The sequence below is a fragment of the Gadus chalcogrammus genome, chromosome 7, assembly GCF_026213295.1.
Source record: "Gadus chalcogrammus isolate NIFS_2021 chromosome 7, NIFS_Gcha_1.0, whole genome shotgun sequence".
Lineage (NCBI taxonomy): Eukaryota > Metazoa > Chordata > Actinopteri > Gadiformes > Gadidae > Gadus > Gadus chalcogrammus.
Genome location: NC_079418.1, coordinates 24,744,488 through 24,767,881, shown reverse-complemented (window position 1 = coordinate 24,767,881; position 23,394 = coordinate 24,744,488). Strand labels below are relative to the sequence as shown.

Genomic DNA, 23,394 nt, shown 5'->3' with positions numbered 1-23,394 from the left:
GCACTAACGGCTGGAGTGACATGAGTCAGGCAAGGAGAGGCCTTTCTGAAATGGTAACATACAAGATAATTTAAAAAAATGGAAAGGCAAAAAGGGAGGAAACAAAATGCTGATGATATAGTTTGAGTTCCTTGTCTCTTTGACAAAGTATTAGGCAAACAGTGTTTTAAATAGAAGGCTGATAGCTGATTTGGCTGTTTTAAATAACATTTTTTGCGGGTAATTTTAAGTCAAACCTGCAAAAAGATCATTTTGTGTGAGTGTGAGAGAGTGCTTAGCAACTTGTGAAATTCAGAGACCTCTCTTGATGTTTTTTTCTTCAGTTAACAATAAACTGCACAACTATTGCACAACTATACTAAGCCATTTAGGAAAAAATAACTAAATCACAACATGGTTTAATAAGTTTGAAAAGATTAGGAAATGACTGTGGCAATTTCAGTTCATAGAACTGTGCTGCCCTTTACAGATAAACAAGCACGCCTGCCCCCTGCTGACCAATGCTGACCATTACATCACCCTTTTCACTGCCGTCGGACCGACTTATAGCAGCGTAGGCAGGGCAGGGTTATGTTTGTCTTTTTCAAAATCAATAGATCGACAATTCAAGTAGAGCACTGCAGGCTACCGTTTATATTCTGCATGGTAAACTGGTATTATATCACTATTGTCTGGGAAGTTCTCCTATATAGGAATTTATCTTAAATCCTAAATTAGAACCATGGCGCACTCTAGTGTCGAACCTTAAGAACAGCAGGGTTGTGCATGGGTGGAGGAAGGTCATTCAATGCAACAAGGCATAGGCATTTCGCATTAGTGGATGTATTTTATGGGCAACTGGATGGTTATTTATATGTTTTACTTACTTCATTGACATCACTATTCAAAGAGCACAGTCAATGTTAACTAGTCATTTAATGTGAGAGTACATTTGCAATTCATCACATATACCGTAGCCTACTAATTCAAAATGTTCTGCTTGTCATCTACCGAGTACCAATGATCAATGTGACCAGTCTAGAATCTGAACGTAGCTAAGATTAATGCAGAGTGTATTTCCCAGAGCCTATCCAGTTTGATTTTCCTTTTACCGCTTAGCTTCTGTGGGCCGTCTTTTTAAAAATAAAACCTTTACATTTTTTCCCTTTAACAGGAAATTCTGGCAGAGGCAAAGTCAAACATTTTACAAACATTTCTTCAGCAGTTAGTACTCAGTATTTACATCTGTGACGGTGGAGAAATTGAGGGGTATCGACGTTACACATAACCAGCAGTCTGTACATTGAGCACTGAGCAGGGGCTAAATTGCTACTTCGAAATATTGGTCTGGGAGTGATTCGTTCAAAAATGGAGATGATTTTTTTTCTTTCTGAATGACTGTCAAATTGTAGGCATCAATTTTGTCATTTGGGTTAGGCGTAACCACGCAGCCTATACTCGTTGGAAATCAAAGCGTTGTTTTTTTTTGCCACGTCCCTTTAGTTGAAAGCGTCTCCTAATTATGCGAACGAAACACAGAACAATATTTTGTGAGACGAAAGAGGCGCTGCAAACGAGGAAGGGACAAGGGTGACGTTTTGTATTTTTCAAAGTAGGCCCTAGTTTTTCAACAAGTATTTGGCAAGCCCATAATTTTTTCCACTAAATCTCAAAATACATTGCATTGTTGCTATTTTCATCCATGATAATGTTTTAATTCTAGCAGAAAGAAAGTATGGCACTTACAAAATTTCAAAACCAAAGAATTTTGTTCCAGCTTGTTTATTATTATGAAGTCTGCAATTTCATGGTGGAATACTCTGCATTCTATTTTCTTTTTTGAGAAGCTGCTTAATTATTACAAAAAAACAAGACAATAAAAGCCTTTTCATGTCATAATCTAATTGGGCAAAAGGCAACTTTCAACACATCACAAAATCCAATGAAAATATATTGAACAAGAAAACACAAATTTACAGTAACAATTTGCCTAGAATCAGCTCAACATATCAGGTCATCACTTCGCTGTCTTATACACATACATGTGAAATTGATGTGATGGACTATACTCGTGTAGTCGTGTGTGTTCAACCGTCACTAAAGCGCTACAGCGTGGTGGATATCCATATTAACGCTCAATCCTATCCTCAGCTCTATAGAAGCAAGATTTAGTCAACAGCAAGAACAACAAGTCTGGCTGAAGTTCTCATATAAATTAGAAAAAGGGTCACGGAGCTATCTCCAGAGGGAAAGGCTGCGATTGTTGTCTGTAATTTCAACAAACCTGCGCTTTATTTGCATTAAAAACCTGCTGAAGACAGTGAAATGTGAAATTGTGAAATGAAAAACATGGGAGATGAAGTATAAACATCCCTGTGTGTATAACTGACGGAGGATAAGAAAGATGAAATGCAATGCCGTTTTCCTCACAATTAAAGGCACTGTCTTTCTCCATTTTAATTTTGCTTTCCTAAACCCCAGCCTTCAGGGAACTCTGAACTCTGCTTGGTTCACTATAAGCTAAACTTTTCAGAATCCAACTAGGCATTATTTTATTTTTTTCTGGACTCCAAGACAAAGAACACAACGTATTCTATTCACACTAGGATATCGACACATTCACAGTGCACTATTAGCTTGCAGTCTAAAGTATAAGGAACACTGTACACAAACACAAAAGAAAAAGAAAATGGCAGGTTGGTTTTCTCTCTATCTCTCGTCTCTTCCTAAATCCATATCCGACAGCGTACTATGGCTTAAATAAGAACTTGTCTTGTTGAATCGGTGTGTGTGTGTATTATGGATATATATTGGAATGTATACATACAAATATTAATGTCAGAACAAGACGAACAAACCTCCAATCCCCTGTCAGTCTTATTAAAGGTGACATATTATACCACCAGGTGTGATACATCTAGGTGGACATGCCAACTTGTGATGTCAGAAGAGGCACATTTTCAAAACGGCTTGTAACGGCTGATCACACTCACACCTGGTGGTTTAAGATGTCACCTTTAAGAATTCAAAATGGCCCCCGGAAACTAAAACGAAAGGCTGTAGTTTGGGGGGGGCAGTGAGCGTGTGAGCATAGACAGTGCTTCTGCCATCTACACCTGAGCTCGGAAACTCTAAGGAATACATGCAAACTAATGCAAACAGTAAGGTCTATTTGGTGGCAGGTGGGAAAAGATAGATGAATATTAAACATGTATACCTGTGTGTACAAGTGAGTGCATTTATCAGCGTGAGTCTGTGTGTGAGTATGTGTGTGTGTGTGTGAGTATTTGTGTGTGTGTGTGTGTGTGTGTGTGTGTGTGTGTGTGTGTGTGTGTGTGTGTGTGTGTGTGTGTGTGTGTGTGCGTGTGTGTTTTTGCGCATGAACATATGTGCAATCGGAGGAAAAAGCAATAGTGGTGTGTTATTTATTTGCTAAATAAAAAATAGAAAAAAAGAAATACATAAACATTATTTCGACAATTCTTCAATGTGTGTATCTTTTCTGGCCCCCCTTCCCCGCCTCCCCTTCCCTTCTATCTCTTCAGGACTAGAAGTCAAACCTTCTACTACCATGTGTTCTTATATTCAACATTGTCTAAAATCTCAACAACAATCAAAAAACAAACAGACAGTAAATCAGGCGTGGCAATGTTCAATCCGTCTCAACCCAAGTTCAACAGCATCTCGTGAGTTTAAAACACCGCCAAGCCTGGCAGCGATGAGTGGATGTTGTACAGTAGAGTGATACAGGTTAGAAAATAATCCGTGATCGTACAGACACACACATACTGCAGTAATGGCCGACGCACTCCGAGGAGCCATTGGGCTATGGAATGAGACTTAAATAGAAAAGACTGCACATCGGGCAAAAGGCAGTTACCCAGTTTGACCTAAAGCTACGATTGACTAATGGCCGAACGGTGTGGCTTTCCCTTTTCAATATAATAGAGCATACAACAACAAAATGAAAGGATGAGCGAAAAAACGGGCAGACTAGAAGATTTGACGGTTCCTTCTTTCCCCGAGACACGCGGCGACAAACAACGAGGGGATACAGAGGTGAGCGATAAGTGGCGCTAAGGCAGTCAACTGTCTCGTTATCTAACGCACCCAGGTGTGCAGAGCACCACCGCCGTGGAAACGGAAGGCTGTTTTTTATCGTTTACTTCTCCGTCCTTTCTTTCTGCCATGCATTTTTGTCAACTTTTCTAATCCGCCTTCCCCACGTTCTCCCTATTGTTGTTTTTGTGTTTATTCTAGAGAACTCGCATGGTTTTTCAGACTGCCCCTGCAAACCCAACCCCACCAGCCCATATCCCAAACCCCAAAATCCAAACCCCTACCACCCAGCCTCCCCCTAACCCCACCCCAGCCTACCCAGCCCCCCTCCTCCAGCTCCACCTCCATCTCCACCCACTCCTCTTCCTCCACACCCGCTCTCATTAAACACTGTTGGAGGAATCATAAGGTATAGGCAATGTGGGGTTGAAGGTGGTGATGTTGGAGGTGGATGAGGGTCCCGGAGGAGTTACGCTTTGCTCTCGTTGCCGTTGGCAACGGGGGCCTCGTTTGGGACGGTCTTCACCTCGGTGGTGGAGTTGGGCACGGCGTCCACCTCCTTCACCTCCTTCGTCTCCGTGGCGTTAGCCTCCTTGGTTATAGCATCATTAGCGTTAGCCTTGTCGTCGATCGCCACTTTAATACTGTGGGTGGGAGAGAGAGGGAGGGAGGGAGAGATATTAGAGAGGAAGGAGATGGCCTACAAATGGCAAGATTATTCTGCTACGCAAATTCAAGGGAAACATCTGCTCATAGTACAAAAAACACAAAATAATACAAATGATCTTTGTTGCCTTAACCTAACACGAATAACATTAACACGCACTGTAATCATATGGCCTTTTTGCCTCACTTTAAAATTCTACCTCAGTTGCGTACGCAGAAAGACGAAAACAAACCCTGTGTATAACAAATACTGCAGCTCTTTTTTTTGTGGAGGGTACATGCCACTTAATGTCAAATCCCAAAAAAGTGTGCGTGTGGGTGTGTGTGTTTTTGCAGACACACACAAACGCAGACACAAAGACAGAGACAGAGACAGAAACACAGAGAGAGAGAGACACAGAGAAAGAGTTAAAAACACATGCATGAATGGAGTGTTGGTCTCCCCTCTATTTTTTGGTCCTTGTGGAACTGAATGCATTTCACACATAATGGGATCTTGCCTCTCGATCCGGGCCAGACATGGACTCGGGAGAGCACGCACGTCCAAGCTATTTTCACACAAACAATGTGACGGTGGAGTGGGGACGGGCCAGGCCGTACAGTACAGTATGCAGAAGGAACAGCAGCGACACAATGGCCAGAGAGGTGGGGGTGGAACGGTGAGAACCAGGCGTTCCTCCACTGCGACAAGTGGGATTACAAGCCGGACGCAAGGATAAAAAGGCGTACTTGTCATTCGGCAGCAACCGTTATTTTGGTGGATCATGTTGTTGATGAATGACGACCATTTGGAACTGTGTCTTTACAAAATACCACCCGCTTTCAAATCACGGCATGAACCGCTTTCTTAAGCCCCCTTTCACACTTTGCAGTATTGTCCTTCAAAGTGCCGGAAGAGTTCCACCATGGGGTAATTTGTGAAAGGCAACAAGGATCGATAACCTGGTAAATCTGCAGGCGGGCCAAATGGCCTGCGCGAGAACTAGCAACATGTCCCGGTCACTAGCGGCTATGGCTGCGTTGTGACTGTGAGCAGTCACAACGCCCGCAGAGGCACGTCCAGGGTTCGTTCTGTCTGACCACACACGGTCACGTGGGGGCGAAGCGAACCAATCACAAGACTCCGCTGAGGACGTTTTTGAATCCACAACGGTTTGTCTATTGAACGCTCCAATGCTTTTCGGGTGCTCTGATGACATCAATACAGCTTATTTTGTCTGGAAACAAGCCCCTTTATCAATAACGGCCGGGAACTGGACGGGTTACCAAATAAGGGAATTGCTCCTGGGTTTTATGGCGGCTGGCATCCATAAGCGCCGCATTAATTGCAATCTGACGGAATGTCCATTGGCCCGTCTACTCCGGTGATGCTATGGCACGTGTAAGAGAGCGCAAATACAATCGTTAAAAATATGATGCAAACAGTGACGTGTGGTATATCATACAAAATATTTTCCTCAATCTGACAAAGTGTATCTCATCACATTCTGGTGTGCCTCGGCAAGCAGAGGAAGTCTGTGTTAGCCCCCTGCTTGTAAACTGTCCAGACCATTCTTTAATACATGCCTGCCTGCGACAATGGGAACCTACCTTACCCCCTTCTGTTGCTAGTACAGGGAATCAATATCCACTTATAATTATTATCTTCACAATACCCGCTGAGGACAAGGGTGTATGTGTGTGTCTGTGTGTATGTGTATGTGCATGTGTCTGTTTGTGTCTGTGTGCGTGTGTGTGTTTGTGTCTGTGTTTGTGTGTTATGTCCAAATCAAATTTTGAGAGGAACTCCTAGGGCCCTATTTTAACGGTCTGAAACTCAAGTTCGAAGCGCCAAGCGCAAGTAGCTTTGTGGGCGGTTCTATGGTGATGTCGCTATTTTACCGGCGCAAAAAATGACTCTTGCGCCCGCCGCATATCTAAAAAGTGTTGGTCTGAAGTAGCCTAATTACCCGTAGGTGTGGTTTGGGAGTAACGTGCAATAAACCAATGAGAGTGCCAGCTCCCATCCCCTTTAAGAGCCATGAGCGCATTCGAATCTGACAAGTTGATATTTTGACAGCGCGTCTGCAGTCTCCGATGAGACAGATGCACATGAATTTCAAACTTCAAATGGCTCAGTTTATGGCCAAATAATATGGCCTAATTCACACATGGAATAAGGTTTTCTTCCACAACTTCAGAAATACTGAGACCTCAAATCAATTTCGGCAAAGAAAACGTAAATGACTGCAAGTCGAAGGAAGAACCCAAAAAGCAGAGCTGGTGTAAATATTTTAACAGGGCCCTGTTACAGCCGCATCCCTCCTGGCCATGTTTGAGCACAACTGAGTTTGGCAAGAGGCGCCGCACCACAAACCCTCCGATAGCACAGGAAGTTGAGCACCAGGGCAGCTTCCTGCACACTCATCACTTAGCCGAGGTTAAGAAGTTGTCAGCAGTTCGGTTTTGAAGTATTAAGCATTTTTTAAATTAAGCGCTTTGTTGTTTAACGTAAACTTTAATAAAAGTTGCGTTGTTTCGAATTAAGTGGCATCCGGCGGAAAGGACTGATATGCAGTAGAATATTCATAAGAATGTTTTAATGACGGTGTATATATATATATTTTATATGATTGTATAATTGGTTAGGAACACAGGTACACAGGCCAGTACAGGCCACCCTACCTTCTTCTAAGTTGTTGGAAGGGGGGAATGTGTTTGGGGTGTTGGGTGTGTACATACTACACCTTTAATCATAATCATTAATAACTCTGGTTCTCCAATCCAACCTATCAGCCAATGAACCACCATATTGCTAACTAAAATCCTGTCTATCTGCCTTCTTATCTATGTGGGTAAAAGACTGATGCCTCCGTCTAACTCCCTAAGGAGCAATATCCCACTTCATTTTGCTGCAGCGTTTTCTGAGTGTGTGCATGTGTTTATATACAGTATACTGTTGATATGTGTGTGTGTGTGTGTGTGTGTGTGTGTGTGTGTGTGTGTGTGTGTGTGTGTGTGTGTGTGTGTGTGTGTGTGTGTGTGTGTGTGTGTGTGTGTGTGTGTGTGTATGTGTGTGTGTTTGTGTATACATGTATGTTTCTGTGGAAGACATACCGTGTGTGAAAGTATGTGAGTGAGTGAGCGAGTGTGTTTGATTGTATGTATGTGAGTGTGCATGTTGGTGTGTAAGTGGGTCAAACAAATTGCTTTTAGCCTACTGTCTCAGTAAATATATGCCCTGGGAGAAAACGTCTGCACACCAACACACTCAAAGAGAGTTTGTTTCTGAGGAGCGGTGCTCTTAAATCCAGCATGAAACTTGGAGCCGCCTCAGCATTCTTCCGATCAAACAGCCATCTTACTCCGGTGGATTCTGCCAAACATAGCTCTCGGCTGAGAGAGAGATATCAACAAGAGGCAGCCCCTGAACTAGTGTTGACATTTAGCGGTCGTGATTCATGTTTCATTAGAAAAACAAATCACAGACACTTCTTTCTCCTACTGTCAGCCAATGAACAGTGAGCATGAAAACAATCACATGCAAGCACTGAGTTTGATATTGGTATATTGTCACGCATCATCATCACATGGGCAGGGTTATGCAATTCAGCTACTGGTTAATATTTCAGGAATTATATTTCTATTTCAGAAAGTTTGGAGCAGTAAAACTGCTCAGGAATGTTACATTTTTAAATGAGTCGAAGGCTGTAAAAATCACAGTCATCCCTGCAGAATAACTGGCGAGAGAATACAAGAAGCCATGTCATAAGTTAAATCCTGACATGAGAAATGCAGAGTTAGTGTGAGGAAGGGAGTGAGGCAGAAAGGGAGGAGAGAGGGAGGAAGGGGGGACGGGGATCACAGAGACAGAAAGTGCACTTCAAATCCCAGAGTTAGAAAGATAAATGTCCCCACATGACCGACTCTAGTTTGATTCATGTGTTATTTAGCACCGCCGCCACCATCAGAGCTGCGTCACTCATAATTCATAAGACCAACGCCGTCAGCCGTCAGGGGATGAGAAGCCAGCAGTGTTGTCAACAGAAAAGGTAAATGCGTCGATGCCGCAGGGGTTGGGGAACGGCGATCAGACGAAGAGATCCACGCGGTGTTGTTCTGTTCACGGCCGTATCGGCCCGCTGGCACAATCAGGTGTTTAAAACAAAACACTGAGAATTGGCTTGTCAAAGCTAAGGCAAAACAACTTTAGATCTCATTTTTATTTCATCTGGTCTCTTGGAGAACAACGATAAGCAGCCAATGATCAATGTGTTTCGTAAACAGTTGGAACCTGCTGCCTGCCTTGTTTTTTTCTTCTGCGAAAATATGGATAAAGAAAAGAGTGGAAGGAACTCGCTGGGAAGAATTGAGAAGAAGAAAGAAAATAGAGCAATGCGGGCTGGAATTGCTAATCGACTATGGGAAAGAGAGTGGCAAGAAGAAGTATATTTAAATGCAGACTAATTACTATGCTTCTAACAGTATAATATGCTAATTATCGCCAGGTTAGCTGAATATTAGGCTAGTTGTCCAGCTAAGTACTCCGATTACAGTTAATTGTCTAAATTGTCAAGTACATGCCACCTTAATTAGAGTGCATTATTGCAACCACGCGTGGGCTAAGTCTGCTACCATTCACACACACATCTTGATTTCTATTGGGTGATTGTTGATGATTGTTGAGAGGGAGGGGATGGGGGCGGGGGGGGAGACAATGAACTTTCTTATGATCGGTGCTCAGCGGTGGTCAATTCCAGGTTTGAAAAACAATAAAAGCCTTCCTGTTCTCCAGCCCCAACCCGGCTATTGTTCAGTCGTGTTGAGCTTAATAGAATCTACAAAAAATCCAGAGAGGACTTTTACTTTCTAGCCCTGGAATTTCCACCACTGCATGTTATGAAGACGGGAGCCGGATGCTCGAGAGCCGCAGCATCCCAGCAGGCCGGTCGGCGTATGGGGTGAGGTTGCAGGGGGGGGGGGGGGGGGGGGGGGTGAGGGTTAGGGTTAGGGGGGGGGGGTTGTGGGTTGTGGCTGGACATGGAGATGGTCATACTCGGCCTGTGCGGTGGAAGCTGTGCTCGGGGAACCCGTGGACTCCTTGGGCTCAGCGGCCTTAGCATCCGGCTCCGAGGCAGCGGTAGCTGCCTTCGGGGGCGCCACGGTAAGGCTTGCGCCCTCGCTCAGGTCCACCAGGGGGCCCACGTCGGGCGTGGAGGACGACGTAGCGCCGGCCGGAGCGGGCCCGCTGTCTTTGCTCCCCGCGCTAGCCGGAAGGGATGCTTCGGCGGCGCTTTTGGCGCTTCCGACCGCGGCGGCGGTGTTGCGTTCGCTAGCGCCGGGGGTTGAGTTAGAGGCAGCGGTAGGCAGCGAGTTCACCACCGGGGAAGTGGTGTCTGGACTGGTGGGCCTGATGGGTTGGTGATGTGAGGGAGTGGGGGAGGTGGTGGAAGGGTGTTGGGGTGGTGGTAGAGGAATAAGGAATAAGTGAGTTGGGGGGGGTGGGGGGGAGCGGACACAAAAGAGAGATCACCCGGGGAGAGACGAGGAGAGAGCGAGAGAGACAAGGAGAGTGAGTAGAGAGGAGAACGAATTTAGAGTGTTGTGCATCGAGTGGGGTTAGTGCGTTACGGGAGCACAAAGACTCTTTGTGGAGCCAGAACAAAGAGCGAGTGTTACCGAGGCCTTGGTGTTCAAGTGTCGATAGTTAGCGACAAATTCATATATCTCGCAAAAACGGCCAAATCAAAGAAAGGCATGCTTACTGACATGTTTCAGGTTCAGGTGAGCAGACCTTGAACCGACCCAAGGAGTATTTAGTTGAGTTCTTTGAACTAAGGACCACATTTCCCCAACCATTAGATGGAAATTGCTCGCAAATAGCCAATGGGCCCCTAGCATTTGCAATAGGCTTTATTTCTACCATAAGTGTGTTCGCACAAACGACAATATCCATAGAAACGCATGGCGCTATTCTGGTAAAAGTGGGTGGTGAATGGGCCTGGCTGGCTGTGGCGGAGGTACTCACTCAGCCTCCGTCAAAGGGGTGGTCTCGCTGGGCTCTGTGGGAGCACCTCCGTCCTGGGTGGGGGGGTTCGCCTCCTCTGTCCTCACCTCCACAATGGGCTCCTTGGATTCATCTTTCCTGTGTTTGCAGAGCCGAACACGAGTGTGAATATGAGGGTGAACATAATCCGGAGCATTCGTGTGAATATGAGCGTGAACATGAGTGTGAGCATGAGTGTGATGATGGCCAGCCCACCTCCATCAATGGCGCGACAGCCCAGATACTCTCTGTCTCTCTCTCCACTGTGTCTCTCAATCTCTCTCTTTCTCTCTCGCTGTGCCTCCCAATCTCTACCTTTCTCTAATGCGTGTCTCTACATCTCCCTCGAGCCCCCCTGTGTTTCTCGATCTCTCTCTCGCGCTTCCCTGTGTCTCTCACCGGCTTTCTTCTCTGAAATATATATTCAATATTTTGTAATATATATACCTGCAAGTTAAACTTTAGACTGTACAATATACAGATGATTCATTCTCCTGAAAATTGTGCTATGACGTAGCCAATAAACCTTTCCATGTAGTGGTTTCCCATTCAATTCCACACCTTGAACTTCAGTCCCCTTATAGGCGTGTCTGTGTGTACGCATCTGCGCGTGTGCGGGTGCGTGCGTGCGTGCGTGTGTGTGTGTGTGTTTGTGTGTATGGGTGTGTGTGTGAACTCACGTGAATGCGGCTTTGCCCTCCTCGATGTCCTTGCCTTTGGCCCCGGGACCCGTCTTGCCGCAGAAGTTGACGGCGATGCACATCAGCAGGCCGCACTTGTTGAGGAAGTAGCAGGTGACGTCCACGCCCACCAGCAGCAGAAGGAAGACCACCATCAGGATGCCCACGATGGCGCCCGTCCCCAGGCCTGAGCCCCCGACTTCTGGAGGGAGGAGAGGAAGAGGAGGAGGAGGAGGAGAAGAAAGAGGAGGAGGAGGAAAAGAAGGAGGATTCCGAGGAGGAGAGAGGGGAAGGAAAAGGAGGACAAGAGGAGACAGGGAATAGGAAGAGAACGAAGAAGAACAAGATAGGGACAGAGGAGGAAGAAGAAATATAAAAAAAATTGTACATTGGGATAACAAATGGAGAGAGGAAATGAGAGAAGGACAGATACATTGAGAGACAAGACGGGCCAAGGGAGACAGCAGAGAGAGAGAGAGAGAGAGAGAGAGAGAGAGAGAGAGAGAGAGAGAGAGAGAGAGAGAGAGAGAGAGCGAGAGAGAGAGAGAGAGAGAGAGAGAGAGAGAGAGAGAGAGAGAGAGAGAGAGAGAGAGAGAGAGAGAGAGAGAGAGAGAGAGACAGAGAGAGAGAGAAAGAGAGAGAGAGGGGGCAAATGGGGAGAATAAGTGGAGAGTTGTCAGACTTTAATGACATAATCTTGGCAATTTTAACGATCAAGGCAGTGAGCGTGTGGTTCTTTATAGAGGAGAGATACGGAGACAAAACAAATCATGATGTTTCATCATCTAATGTTCACCAGCAGCGTGTTTACTTACACAGCCCTCATACGCACACACTTGAGGCCTTCGCTTGCTTCCATCGCATCTTATACAAGAATTCATTAGTGGCACACATTCTTATAATCACTATGTTTAAACACCAACAGCATCAAATCGCAGAATAACAAGCGATGTGCTAAGAGCTAAGAGGATGCACAATATCAATGGGGAAGGGAAAAACATGTTGCATGCCAGTAGTAAATCGCCTGAAGGAATTTATTTCCTTCAGCGTGGGTATGGTTTTAAAGTTGCACATTTCATGCAACAGGCCGTATGGAAGGTCTCATGACAAATGCATGGCTTGATAAATTATTTATACATGCAATTTATTCGATATCATGTTTACATTATGAAATGTCACATTGTTGTTTCAACCGAGGCAGTCCATTTTTATTCAGACGTGTGTCTGACTATGTGGAAGCCATTACCAAAGGGGATTTGGTGTGACCCTTCCAGAAGTGCATCCAGGTTTCATCAAATGTGCCTCAAATGTGTTTTCCAATATGGGTGTGGACAAAATTGTTTATCACATAAATGAAAATAAATTAGGGGAAATTATTAGCCCTGATTACTGAATCGATAAGTCACAGCACAATTATGTTCAGTGTTTCACGGGCCATACAACTCTCCAAGATGATTTGCTTCCGCCCCATTAATTGGTCGATAAATAGACCAACCGCAGGAGTTTAGCAGATTACCTCTGGTGTGCATAATGCTCAAATCAAAACAAACGGCATGCCGAAATGATGATTTATGTCTTCTATGTTTCACTGGATTATATGCTTGTATTACTTTACATTTGACTACATACTCAATACTATATATATTATAGTATAGGGATTGATCTGTTGGATTATTATTTGTTATATTACATTACAATTTACTATTTCAAAAGTACCGTACATCAATCAATCATATCATTTAAAAAGGAAAGCTTGCCCAAATAACTTTAAGAAGAGAATTTCAATGGTAAATGGCAGTGACATTGGCATGGACATTCAAATGAATCGATGCAGCAGGCAACACATTTTTCATCTATATTAAAACAGCACATGCATTTCCAACAACTGCACTGTGGAAAAACTATTTACCAACAGAAGCCCAGGAGAGGCATTGTGCAATTTACATCCAAGTATGCAAACCAATGGCAGCCCTTGGGCATTTAGTGGAGGACAAAAACACAGGAAACACAATCGTCCATTCCACCTGACCCAGGCTACAAGTTTGCAACCAATTCCAGACATGAGCATGAGGCATTGTTTTGATGATACAGTAACAGCATCATCAAACAGCCCAATGGAAACCACCCAATTGAAACCAAATACAGGCCAATTGAAACCAAATAAGACATGTAAGTATGTACAGTTGTGTCAAACGTTTATGTTTATCCTTTAGGATTTTGGTTTTATTAAGAGTCAATGCATTGTTGCCTGGTTGTAATAAAGACAACTGTTTGTATTCTGCAATGGTACCTCTATTGAAACCTTGGGAACGGAAGGTTAAATTCCGTACCATGGGATTGGAAAACATTGGAAAATATTTTAATTGAATTGTCTCTCAAGGATCACAACCAGCTACTTACCAAACATCAAAACTTTTGTCCTGCAACATTTCAAATCAATAAATATAGGGCAGGAAATGCAAAATAAATACGATAACATGAACATAAACGGTTAATTACAACGTATGCGTGGAATGTGTGGAAACTTACTTCATCATTAGTAAACTTGGACATAAACCCAAAGGAATCACACCAAAACCAGACACATTTAAAACATTCCTCCAGCCTCTCTCCCTAGCCGTCCCTTTCTCTGATGCTAATCAATCAAAATGGAGTCTACCTTTCATTTGGAAATCCCTTGTGAGGTCAACAGACGGAAGGGCTGTGGGGCGATACTCAAGGCTACGCTCTTTATATCCTCGCTTGTCCACAAACATCGAAAAATACTCCAGGCATCCAGTCCTTCAACGTGCCGGGCCTCTCGAAAGTGCTTTCAAAATCAGGGTTATTCAGAAGAAAATTACAGAAAGTAAGCTACTATTTAGAGAGCCATTTGAGAAAAGATTGGAAAATTGCCGCAACACGCATTAGAGTCATAACCATACACATAAAGCTATTGATTAATAGGCCCGCTGCCAGGTTATGAGGTTATAGTGAAATCAATAGAGCCCCACGAAAACAATGCTTTTGTGTAATAAGGGGATATTAATACGATCATTATCCTTAGTCCCTTAGTTCTCCTTACATGTGGTAAATGTTTAGATAAATGTTAACATCCCCACCAATTATTTTGGTCCTATTCGGTTTTAATGCAATCCCAAATTTGTATTTATTTATTTGTTGTCAGAACCAACTGTGTACTCAACCTGAAATGTCGGCTACTTTACAGCCAAAATATCATTCAGCTTTTTGAACAAAATGAATCAGCGAAGGTCAACCTACAATGAAAGGAATAAAAGCACCATATGCCCCATCCACAGAAGAGTGCGAGTATTAACTCTTGAGGTTTTGTTGTTTCTTCTCCTCAGGTGAAAGCTGTTTAATCATGTCCAACAATAACGCCTCTGTGCTCAGCATCAGACCCCAAGGGGGGGGGGGGGGTTGAACCAAACCACAGCGTTCACTAGGTAATCCTTCCGACCCACCAGCCAAGCGAGTGTGTATTTAGCTCAGCCTTAAGGTCTACCACCGCCTCTGCTTCACTTTGGAGCCGGTGGTGGGAGGGGAAAGCAGGGGTGGGCCGCAGTCCTCACTCTGCCTGCGCTATGTCAGAACAATATGCACTCGCACTTCTCGCCGCCGAAGAAGAAAATAAATAAGTTGCCGTCTTTTGTGTGGCAACAGCAAAATAAATAGTGTTGTGAGCCGTCGCACCATCCCATCCGATACACACTGGGTGGAGGGGGGAGGGGAGAGAGAGAGAGACAGAGAGAGAGAGAGAGAGAGAGAGAGAGAGAGAGAGATATCCAGAGAGTGTGAGACAAAGAGAGAGAGAGCATGAGAGGGAGAGAGAGAGAGAGAGAGAGAGAGTGAGACAGAGACAGAGAGAGAGAGCGAGACAGAGACAGCCAGAGAATATGAGACAAAGAGAGAGAGAGCATGACAGGGAGAGTGAGACAGAGACAGAGACAGAGACAGAGAGAGAGAGCGACAGCCAGAGAGTATGAGACAAAGAGAGAGAGAGCATGACAGGGAGAGTGAGACAGAGAGAGAGAGCGACAGCCAGAGAGTATGAGACAAAGAGAGAGAGAGCATGAGAGGGAGAGAGAGACAGACAGAGACAGAGACAGAGAGAGAGAGAGAGAACGAGAGAGAGAAAGACACATACGCAGAGATACGCAGACCACACACGCAGGGTGGCCGTGCGTCCCACCCTTGCTTATTCCTTTTGCCGTTCACTTCATTTACATTTTAACAGGTGTGATAAATCATGTGCCATGTTCTTTCTCACCTCCACCACCCTACCAGCACCCCATAGCCCACCTCCAGCCCCCCAACAGTGGCAAGGAAGGCTGTCGCAGCGTGTGTGCAAGCCCCCCGGAACGGGGAGCAGTCACGTATCTGAGTGTCAGCATGGAGTATAGAATATTTCTTTTTTGGGCTTGTCAGGCTTTAACAGCCCAAGCCCAGCCTAGAGCCCTGGTGCTGAAAGGAGCTCCTCTGTGCACCAGGCAGGGTGCAGCCTCTGACCGCCGCCTGGTCTTCATGGAGGAAGGCTTATCTTGAAATGTTAAGCCTGTGATTTAGCAACAGGCATCCAGGGTATACTGAATGCAATCTCTCCGAGGTGGCGGTGGTAGTAACGCAGAAATGTTTGCATATGTAGGTGTTTCGTATGTGCCGCTTTTGGAAAACAGCTATTCTTGAACTGTTTGTTGACATGTTTCTGCATGGATGCCATAGGGCGTTACCTAAATATGTGTTGGAAACAAGGCGGGGAATGGGAAATCCGTAAGCACATTTTTCATCTTTACAATACTTAAAATCTCCAGGGGTGTATCATATTTGAAATACTTTCAGAAAATGAATTGAAATCATTTTAAAATCTATCAATATCTTTCCTCGCACAATTTTGATGGAAGGAAATTACCAAATGAAGGCCCTGCGTTTAATTTAATTTAATTTAATTTTATTTATTAATTTTCATAGTTAATTGTACTTAAAATATATTTTTTATAAAATGTTTGGTTCCGTGGCACTAACATTGAAAAAATAAAAATCTGATTAGCTTCACAGTACACTCTTGGTTGTTAAGGATACGCAGAAAATATTGTTTATCTGGGCAGGAGGGGATTGCACCTCGGTCCGGTATTAAAAGATTCCTAATCAGCGATACCTGATTTAGACTGAGGCTATTCCAGAGGAGGTGGTGGAGGTTTTAGAGAGATGGAAGTCTGTCGTAGAAATGAAGATGAAAACGCATGAATAACAATGGAGAGAAACCAAATCCTACTGAAACAACACTGATAAGCATTTGGCTCCCGGGCTTTACCATATCCACAGTTTTCTCATTCCTTTACAAAAACACCGGTAGTGAGGGAAATGCAGGATTTAAATGGCTATTCCATCAGGAAATAGCCTGCAATGGTGTCTTTCTAGACATTGGGTATGCTTGCATAGGAGCTACATTGATGTCCAGGACATTATGCATATGCACCCACATCCCAGTCAATCAGTCCCCTGATTAGGTTGCATATTGCATTTATATGGGAAAAACGATAATAAATAATATATTGTCTCCAAAGATACCTCCAGCACAAAATCAGGATATGGCATGGTGACACCTTATTTTGTGTTGTACTAGCCAACAAGTGCGGCTGTGTGTACACAAGTTCTAATCAAAGTCGCTCGTGGTGCAGTGCATCATGGATATTTGAGCCAAAACATTGACAACATTGTTCCTTCACTGCTTGAGACCCAGCAACCTGGCTATTCCCCAGCTCAACAAAATCAAAGGGGCACATTTATAGCATATTACATGCTATCGATAGCAAAACTTGCAAAGTCAAATGAAGAATAGAATAGGGAAGAGCAAGTGAAAATAATGGAAAGAAGAAGAAAGGAGAAAGAAAATGAAAAGAAGCTTTTGACAAACATACAGCTACATATTCATAGCTGAATGTTATTCATAAAATCCATCAAAAGAAGGTGGATCTCTAGCAGCATTTAAATGTTTACACTTTTTTCCCGGAAATACACGTCGTTCCTCAAAGAAAAAAGAAACACAATTTATTCATACTTACAATGAATACATGGCAATACACAGAGATGTACTTACAAAAAGAATTCTCAATATTATAATTTCAGGTTATTGAAAATGAAGTACAGCTAAAGCATTAAGTTCCAGATTTGCTCTGTTGTCAGGTAAAAAGAGAGCGTAAAGCATCAAATTAACGGGTGGGTGTGCATATCGAGAATATCGGAGAATACCTTTTAAAAGATTATGTACACTTTGTCACAAAACATTATGTTTGATTCTTTTATTTTTCTCTCATCATCAACCATCTCCTTTTAACTGACAATGCAGTCCCGGGCCACTCTCTCTCTACAATAATGGACTTCAATCTTATGACACACAACAAGAAAAAAATATATTTCATCATCACAACCAGCAATTAATTCATCTCGCGTAGCATGTCCTCATTTTAACTTTGTGGACCATTAACATTTTCAAGCCTGAATGTGTGGATAGAAAAAATTGACATAAACAAAAACTAACAGAAAGTCCAGAGACTAGGCACGGCGTTTTGTGGACACACTCCGCGTAACCTAATTAACACACATTAGCATATTCATAATGCCATTAGAACTTCAGAGAGGGGGATCCGCGCCTTCGTGAATACACCAGCGTCACGCCTCGCATCTGTATTGTTCACACTTACGTCATGCATGGCGGTGCAGAGGAATTAATGTAGGTCACCTCTTAGTTCCAAATAGAAGCTCCCCAGAAAGTCGACGATCCCTCGCCAATAACCGTTACCAATGAGGTCCGGCGATCAATCGTACGATAAATCGGAGCGGAAGTCGTATGTTGTTACACAAACAACCTGTATTTGAAATTTGGAGAGGTGTCTTACTAAAACGTCAAGAGAGTGTGGGTCTTCGGTCCTGCGGCTGAGATGAATAAGCGTCTCAACGACAGAAACACTGTCTACTCATAAGTGATCCTTTTTTTATGATGCCATGTTTGTTCCGCTGTCCAATGTTGTCAAACCCCCGGGTTAGGGGACTTAGATTTGGCTAGATGTAGATGAGTATGGGCAAAGGGAGCTAGCATACCAGTGACCATACCAGTTAGCACCAAGCAAGTTTCATTGCCACTGTTCAGTGTACTGCCGTCGATAACGTGGGCTGGGAAAATACGGTGATGGACGTTTTAATTACACAACAAATGAGTGTCGTTTTGAGACACATTCTTTGTGACTCATTGTGTTGGAATATTTAGCAATTATCCACCATTTGTACGTTGGGGGATGCGGGCATTGTGGGGTAAGGGTTTAATCGCGCAAATCGGCCACATCTCTGAAGATCAAAGGCATTTCTCATGTGTAAACTTATCAGCAGTGTCTTCTCATTCAGTGCTAGCGCATCTTTGACAGCATAACCACTTCTGTTGTGTGATATTGACAACAGTGAACAAAACCAAAACCAAAAAACTGCGTGCTGCATGTTTCCCTATGCAAATATTAAAGATATGAAAAACAATCATAAGCATCATAAGGAATTAAAAAAACTAACTCAAAGCACGACTCCAGAATGAAGCTCACCCCCCGTGGTCATGACGAGAAAGATGCCATGACTCTGTATTTTTCTCAACTTTTCAACGTGGCGTTACTTTTTTTTTAATTCTATCGCTCTCTTTCTTTCGTTCGTTCTGTCGTTCTTGTGTGTGGCGGCACAAGGAGTCAAGATAGGCAAAAAAAAGAAGAAAAAAGGGGGGAGCCAATCACGTGATTGGGCGAGGAGTTGGAAGTGGTGGTGGTGGTGGTGGTGGTGGTGGGGGTCAAGTGTGAGTCGTGAGGAGGTGCACGGTGGGGCGGGTGTGTGTGTGGGGGTTGGTGGGCTCTTCCAGACTCCTCTTGGGCGGTGTGTGCATGTTTGTGTGTCTGTGTGTGTGTGTGTGTGCTCATGTGTGCGTGTGTTGGTGTGTGTTTGTGGCAGGGGACAGTTTATGAGAGCCACAAGACAGCGACCACGGAGAGCAGGATAGATGCGGCGTTGCAGGCCAGGGACGAGCAGCCCAGGGTGGCTGAGGTCACCGGCGAGAACGGAAACCGTACAGAGAAATAACACAAATAAATCACATCAAATGGAGGAAAATGGATCCCGTGGGTTTTGTGTGTCCGTGAAATTGAAAAGAAGAGTGCCACATCAAGAGCAGAAATAAAAAAAGGTCATAAGCACAGAAGGAAGAAGTTTGTGTGTGTGTGTGTGTGTGTGTGTGTGTGTGTGTGTGTGTGTGTGTGTGTGTGTGTGTGTGTGTGTGTGTGTGTGTGTGTGTGTGTGTGTGTGTGTGTGTGTGTGTGTCAGGGATAAGATCCCACATGAGGGGGAGGAAGACAAGAGGAGGAAAAAGGGGAGAGTGAGGGAGGAGGGGGGGGGGGCATGGGTGAGAGACAAACAGTGGGCAGAAGGAGAGAAAGAGAGAAGATTGAAAAACAGGTCAGAACATGGAAACAAAAGGTTGAAAGTTCATCAGAGGCTGAAGTCAGGCAAGTAAAGGCTCAGTGCAGTATGTTTGTGTGTGTGTGTTAGTAGAAAAAAACACACACACAGACACACAAACACGTGTGAAGGATGGGTCATGACATGCATGCATGGAAAGTTACTGGAAGAAAGAGGTAGGATGATTATTCAGAACAAAAAGACAGGAGGAAGGGCCGACTTTTGAATGCAAAATATGAACATGACGTTATTATATTTCGAACGGTCACATTGTCATCAGCCACAAAGCTTTGGAAAGGGAGCAGATGGCATGGATGTGAACCTGATATCCATGAACAGGGGGTTGTTGGTTTAGTATTTTGATCACATCATGGCGTGCCCTCAAATAGCCATGCAAAAAAGAACCAAAAACAACGGCATTTCAGAAGGTCATATCCCTGAACTGGTTAGCCCAAGTAAACAAAACATTCAATGAAATAAATATCTCTAAAAACGAAATGAAAGTTCAATATGAATATCAACTGTAGTTTGGGGAGATTTGGATGGGCTGGATTGTGGATATATTGGGTGTCCTTGAGAGAAATAGTTTCCACCAATGCTTTATAACCATAATCATAATAGATATGTTTTCATATTTGCACCTCTTTCATTGCCATGCAGCATGGTATTTTTTGTCTTGTAGGATTGTTTTTAGTGAGTCTTGGGCAGAAAAAACTGCCCAATTGTAAAAATTACTACGGAAAATAATCAAATATTAGCTTTGCGCTTGTCTGCTTACCTACATATTCAAAAGGACTCATCACTCATGCACAACATAAACGACACGTTGTTTACAGAAATTGAGTTTTTTCCCCCCCATAAGCCCAAAACAAACCTTTTGCGAAAATACTTTACCGTCTACAATATAAATTATAATGTAGTGCCAAGTCAACAGACAGAAGTGTTCAACCACTTCTAGCTGTGAGCCCTGTCACTTTAACAGGGCGTGTGCGCTACGACTGAGTACACACCCAACCGTGACAACATTTCTCATGGCTCGGAGTTAAAAATAAAGCCGGGGTCGTAACAGCAGCCGAGGCGGTTTGACGATACACGTACGTAATCTCACACAAACAAATACACGAATAAACAAAAGAAAAGGCAGGTGACTTATTTGCACCTGACTTGGTGCTATTTTTTGTGATCCAAACCTCCCGTTGCTACTATTGTCGTTCAGCCCCAACGAGCCGATGAAAATAACAACATAACATGGTTTCCTTGCAATGCACCATGCACCCGAGGCTGCCCGCGTAGCGTCCCTGCTAAACGATTAGCCAAATCAATCTGGTTATGCATCGCGCCATGCAAAAGGCCCAAAGGGCTACCTCCCCACAGGTCCTCCAGCCACATGAGAGAGAGAGGGGGAGGGGGGGTAGACAGACACACACACACAGACGGACAGAGATTGAGAAGAAAGATAGATGGATAGACACATGTATAGAAAGAGAGAGAGACAGACACACACAGAGATAATCCGATGGATAGACAGATAAATAGTGATATACTCCAAACAGACAGACAGATAAATAAATACACCAGACAGACAGACAGACAGACAGACAGACAGACAGACAGACGGACGGACGGACGGACGGACGGACGGACAGACAGACGGACAGACGGACGGACAGACGGACAGACAGACAGAGAGAGGGATAGAGATCACAATAGATTAGAATGCGGGGAGGCAGCCCACAAAAGCCCCAGATAACACACTGAAAGTGTTCACACCAAACAGAGCCGGAGCACAGAGAGACTGCCATGGGTGCAGGAGCGCCAAGGCAGACTGGGTGAAATGTGGGAGTGCATCTGATGGATAATATGCGCTTAGGCTCGGCTCACCTGGTGCAGTGGAGAAGCTATTCTCCAATAAGTTTAGGGCCCGGAGAACAAAGCCCGATAAGGCCGGGCAATTGGAAGTTGAACTGCACCAAAGCTCGGCGGATGAAGGGGGCGAATCGCATCCGAGGACGCCATGACGTCAATATGAGTCATGGTCCAGATTATGGTCGTTTAAGAGGACTTTTGGAGCATTGAGCTTTTTTTGTGTTTCTGGAGGATTTTTTCAATTTGTGCTTTGGAAAGGTCAAAGGTTGTTCAGGCATAACCATTGAACCGACAACTCCTCCATCCTTACCAGCCCAGCCTGGCCAAAATCGATCTCCCTCCACCCAGAGAAATACAATAGCTTTGACCAGGCTTGTGTTCAGACTGGATGGATGGGCTCGATCCAACCAGACAGAGACACGCTGTGTGTCGGGATGGGGGCGTGACAGCCTCAGCGTGCCATTTGGTTGGTGAGTTTGAGAGGGGGGAGGGGATGGGGGGTTAACAATGGACCGTACCTGGGATGGCGGTGGGCTGCATGGCCGTCCTGAAGGAGACAACGGCGGGCTTGGACTTGCCCTGCTGGTTCTCGGCCACCACGTACACCTCGTACTCAGTGTTCCAGTCCAGGGCCTGCAGCAGCACGTGGTCGCTGCCGTGGGGCACGCGGATCTCAGGCCTCCAGTCAGACACGTGCTTCTGGAGCAGGGGAAGGGAGGGGTGGGGTAGAGGGGAGGGGTGGGGTAGAGGGGAGGGAGGGAGGGAGGGAGGGGGGGAGGGAGGGAGGGAGGGAGGGAGGTTGAGCACGAGGTAGGCAGAGAGAGGGAGGGAGGGGGGAAGGACGGGAGGGAGTGAGGGAGGGAGGGAGGGATGGAGGGAGGGAGAGAGGGAGGGAGGGATGGAGGGAGGGAGAGAGGGAGGGAGAGGTGGAGAGCAAGAGCGAGAGCGAGAGAGAGAGGGAGCAAGATACAGAGACACGATGAGTTCACGATTTAGCTCCACCATCGAGGCAGGAGAAAACTAACGTGGAACCTGATCTGCAACAGAGTCTTGTAATGCATACTTTCTTCAAAACATGCCAGGAGGCATTTGAAGAGGAACGAAGATAGTCTTTTGCATTCAAATCTAAATCACAATAATTTTCTCAATCAATTGATGAATTCAATACAATGAGTTAAAGATGACTCGACAATATCCCTGACACATAACCATATTCAGGTATGAGACATTTAAAGAGTGACGCGATGGAGAGTGACACACAACTCTGACACATGATTGCCCGTCATGGCTTTCATATCTTTAAGGTAATGCAGTCCAACAATGCAGACGCTCAGTGAAAGAACAACAACAACGATACCAACAACCCGCCCACTTTGGGCCCCCCTCTCTCTCCCTGTCCCTGGGATACTCACAGGTTTGTATCTGACCAGGTAGTGCTTGATGGGGGTGCCTCCGTCATCCTGCTTCACCCAGTTCACCTTGAGGGCGTTACCCTTCTTCTGCACCTTGGCCTCCAGCTTGGGTGCACTGGGTTCCCCTGGGCACATCATAACAGGAACATCTTCTTTAGCCAAAAGCGGTTTCACACTAAACATTCCCCATGGGACCCAATGTCGTCCTCAATGTCAATTCATC

The 23,394-nt window shown here is 44.8% G+C and overlaps 1 protein-coding gene across 5 annotated transcripts in view; it reads right to left on the bottom strand.

Moving 5' to 3' along the window:
• Nucleotides 1-4,369: 4,369 nt before the first annotated feature.
• The window catches only part of ncam1a (neural cell adhesion molecule 1a), a 168,825-nt gene continuing 149,800 nt past the window's right edge, over nt 4,370-23,394 (bottom strand). For 2 of the 5 annotated variants that reach the window (XM_056594218.1, XM_056594221.1), the window contains 5 exons: nt 23,172-23,296; nt 22,278-22,458; nt 11,410-11,611; nt 10,712-10,828; nt 4,370-4,682 (listed from right to left, as the gene is read on the bottom strand). In XM_056594218.1, coding sequence (XP_056450193.1) covers nt 4,508-4,682; nt 10,712-10,828; nt 11,410-11,611; nt 22,278-22,458; nt 23,172-23,296 — 800 coding nt within the window. In that variant the 3' untranslated portion in view covers nt 4,370-4,507. Of the gene's footprint in view, nt 4,683-10,711; nt 10,829-11,409; nt 11,612-19,317; nt 19,478-22,277; nt 22,459-23,171; nt 23,297-23,394 lie in introns of those variants that run through there. The other 3 variants (XM_056594220.1, XM_056594222.1, XM_056594223.1) reach the window with 2 other exon arrangements.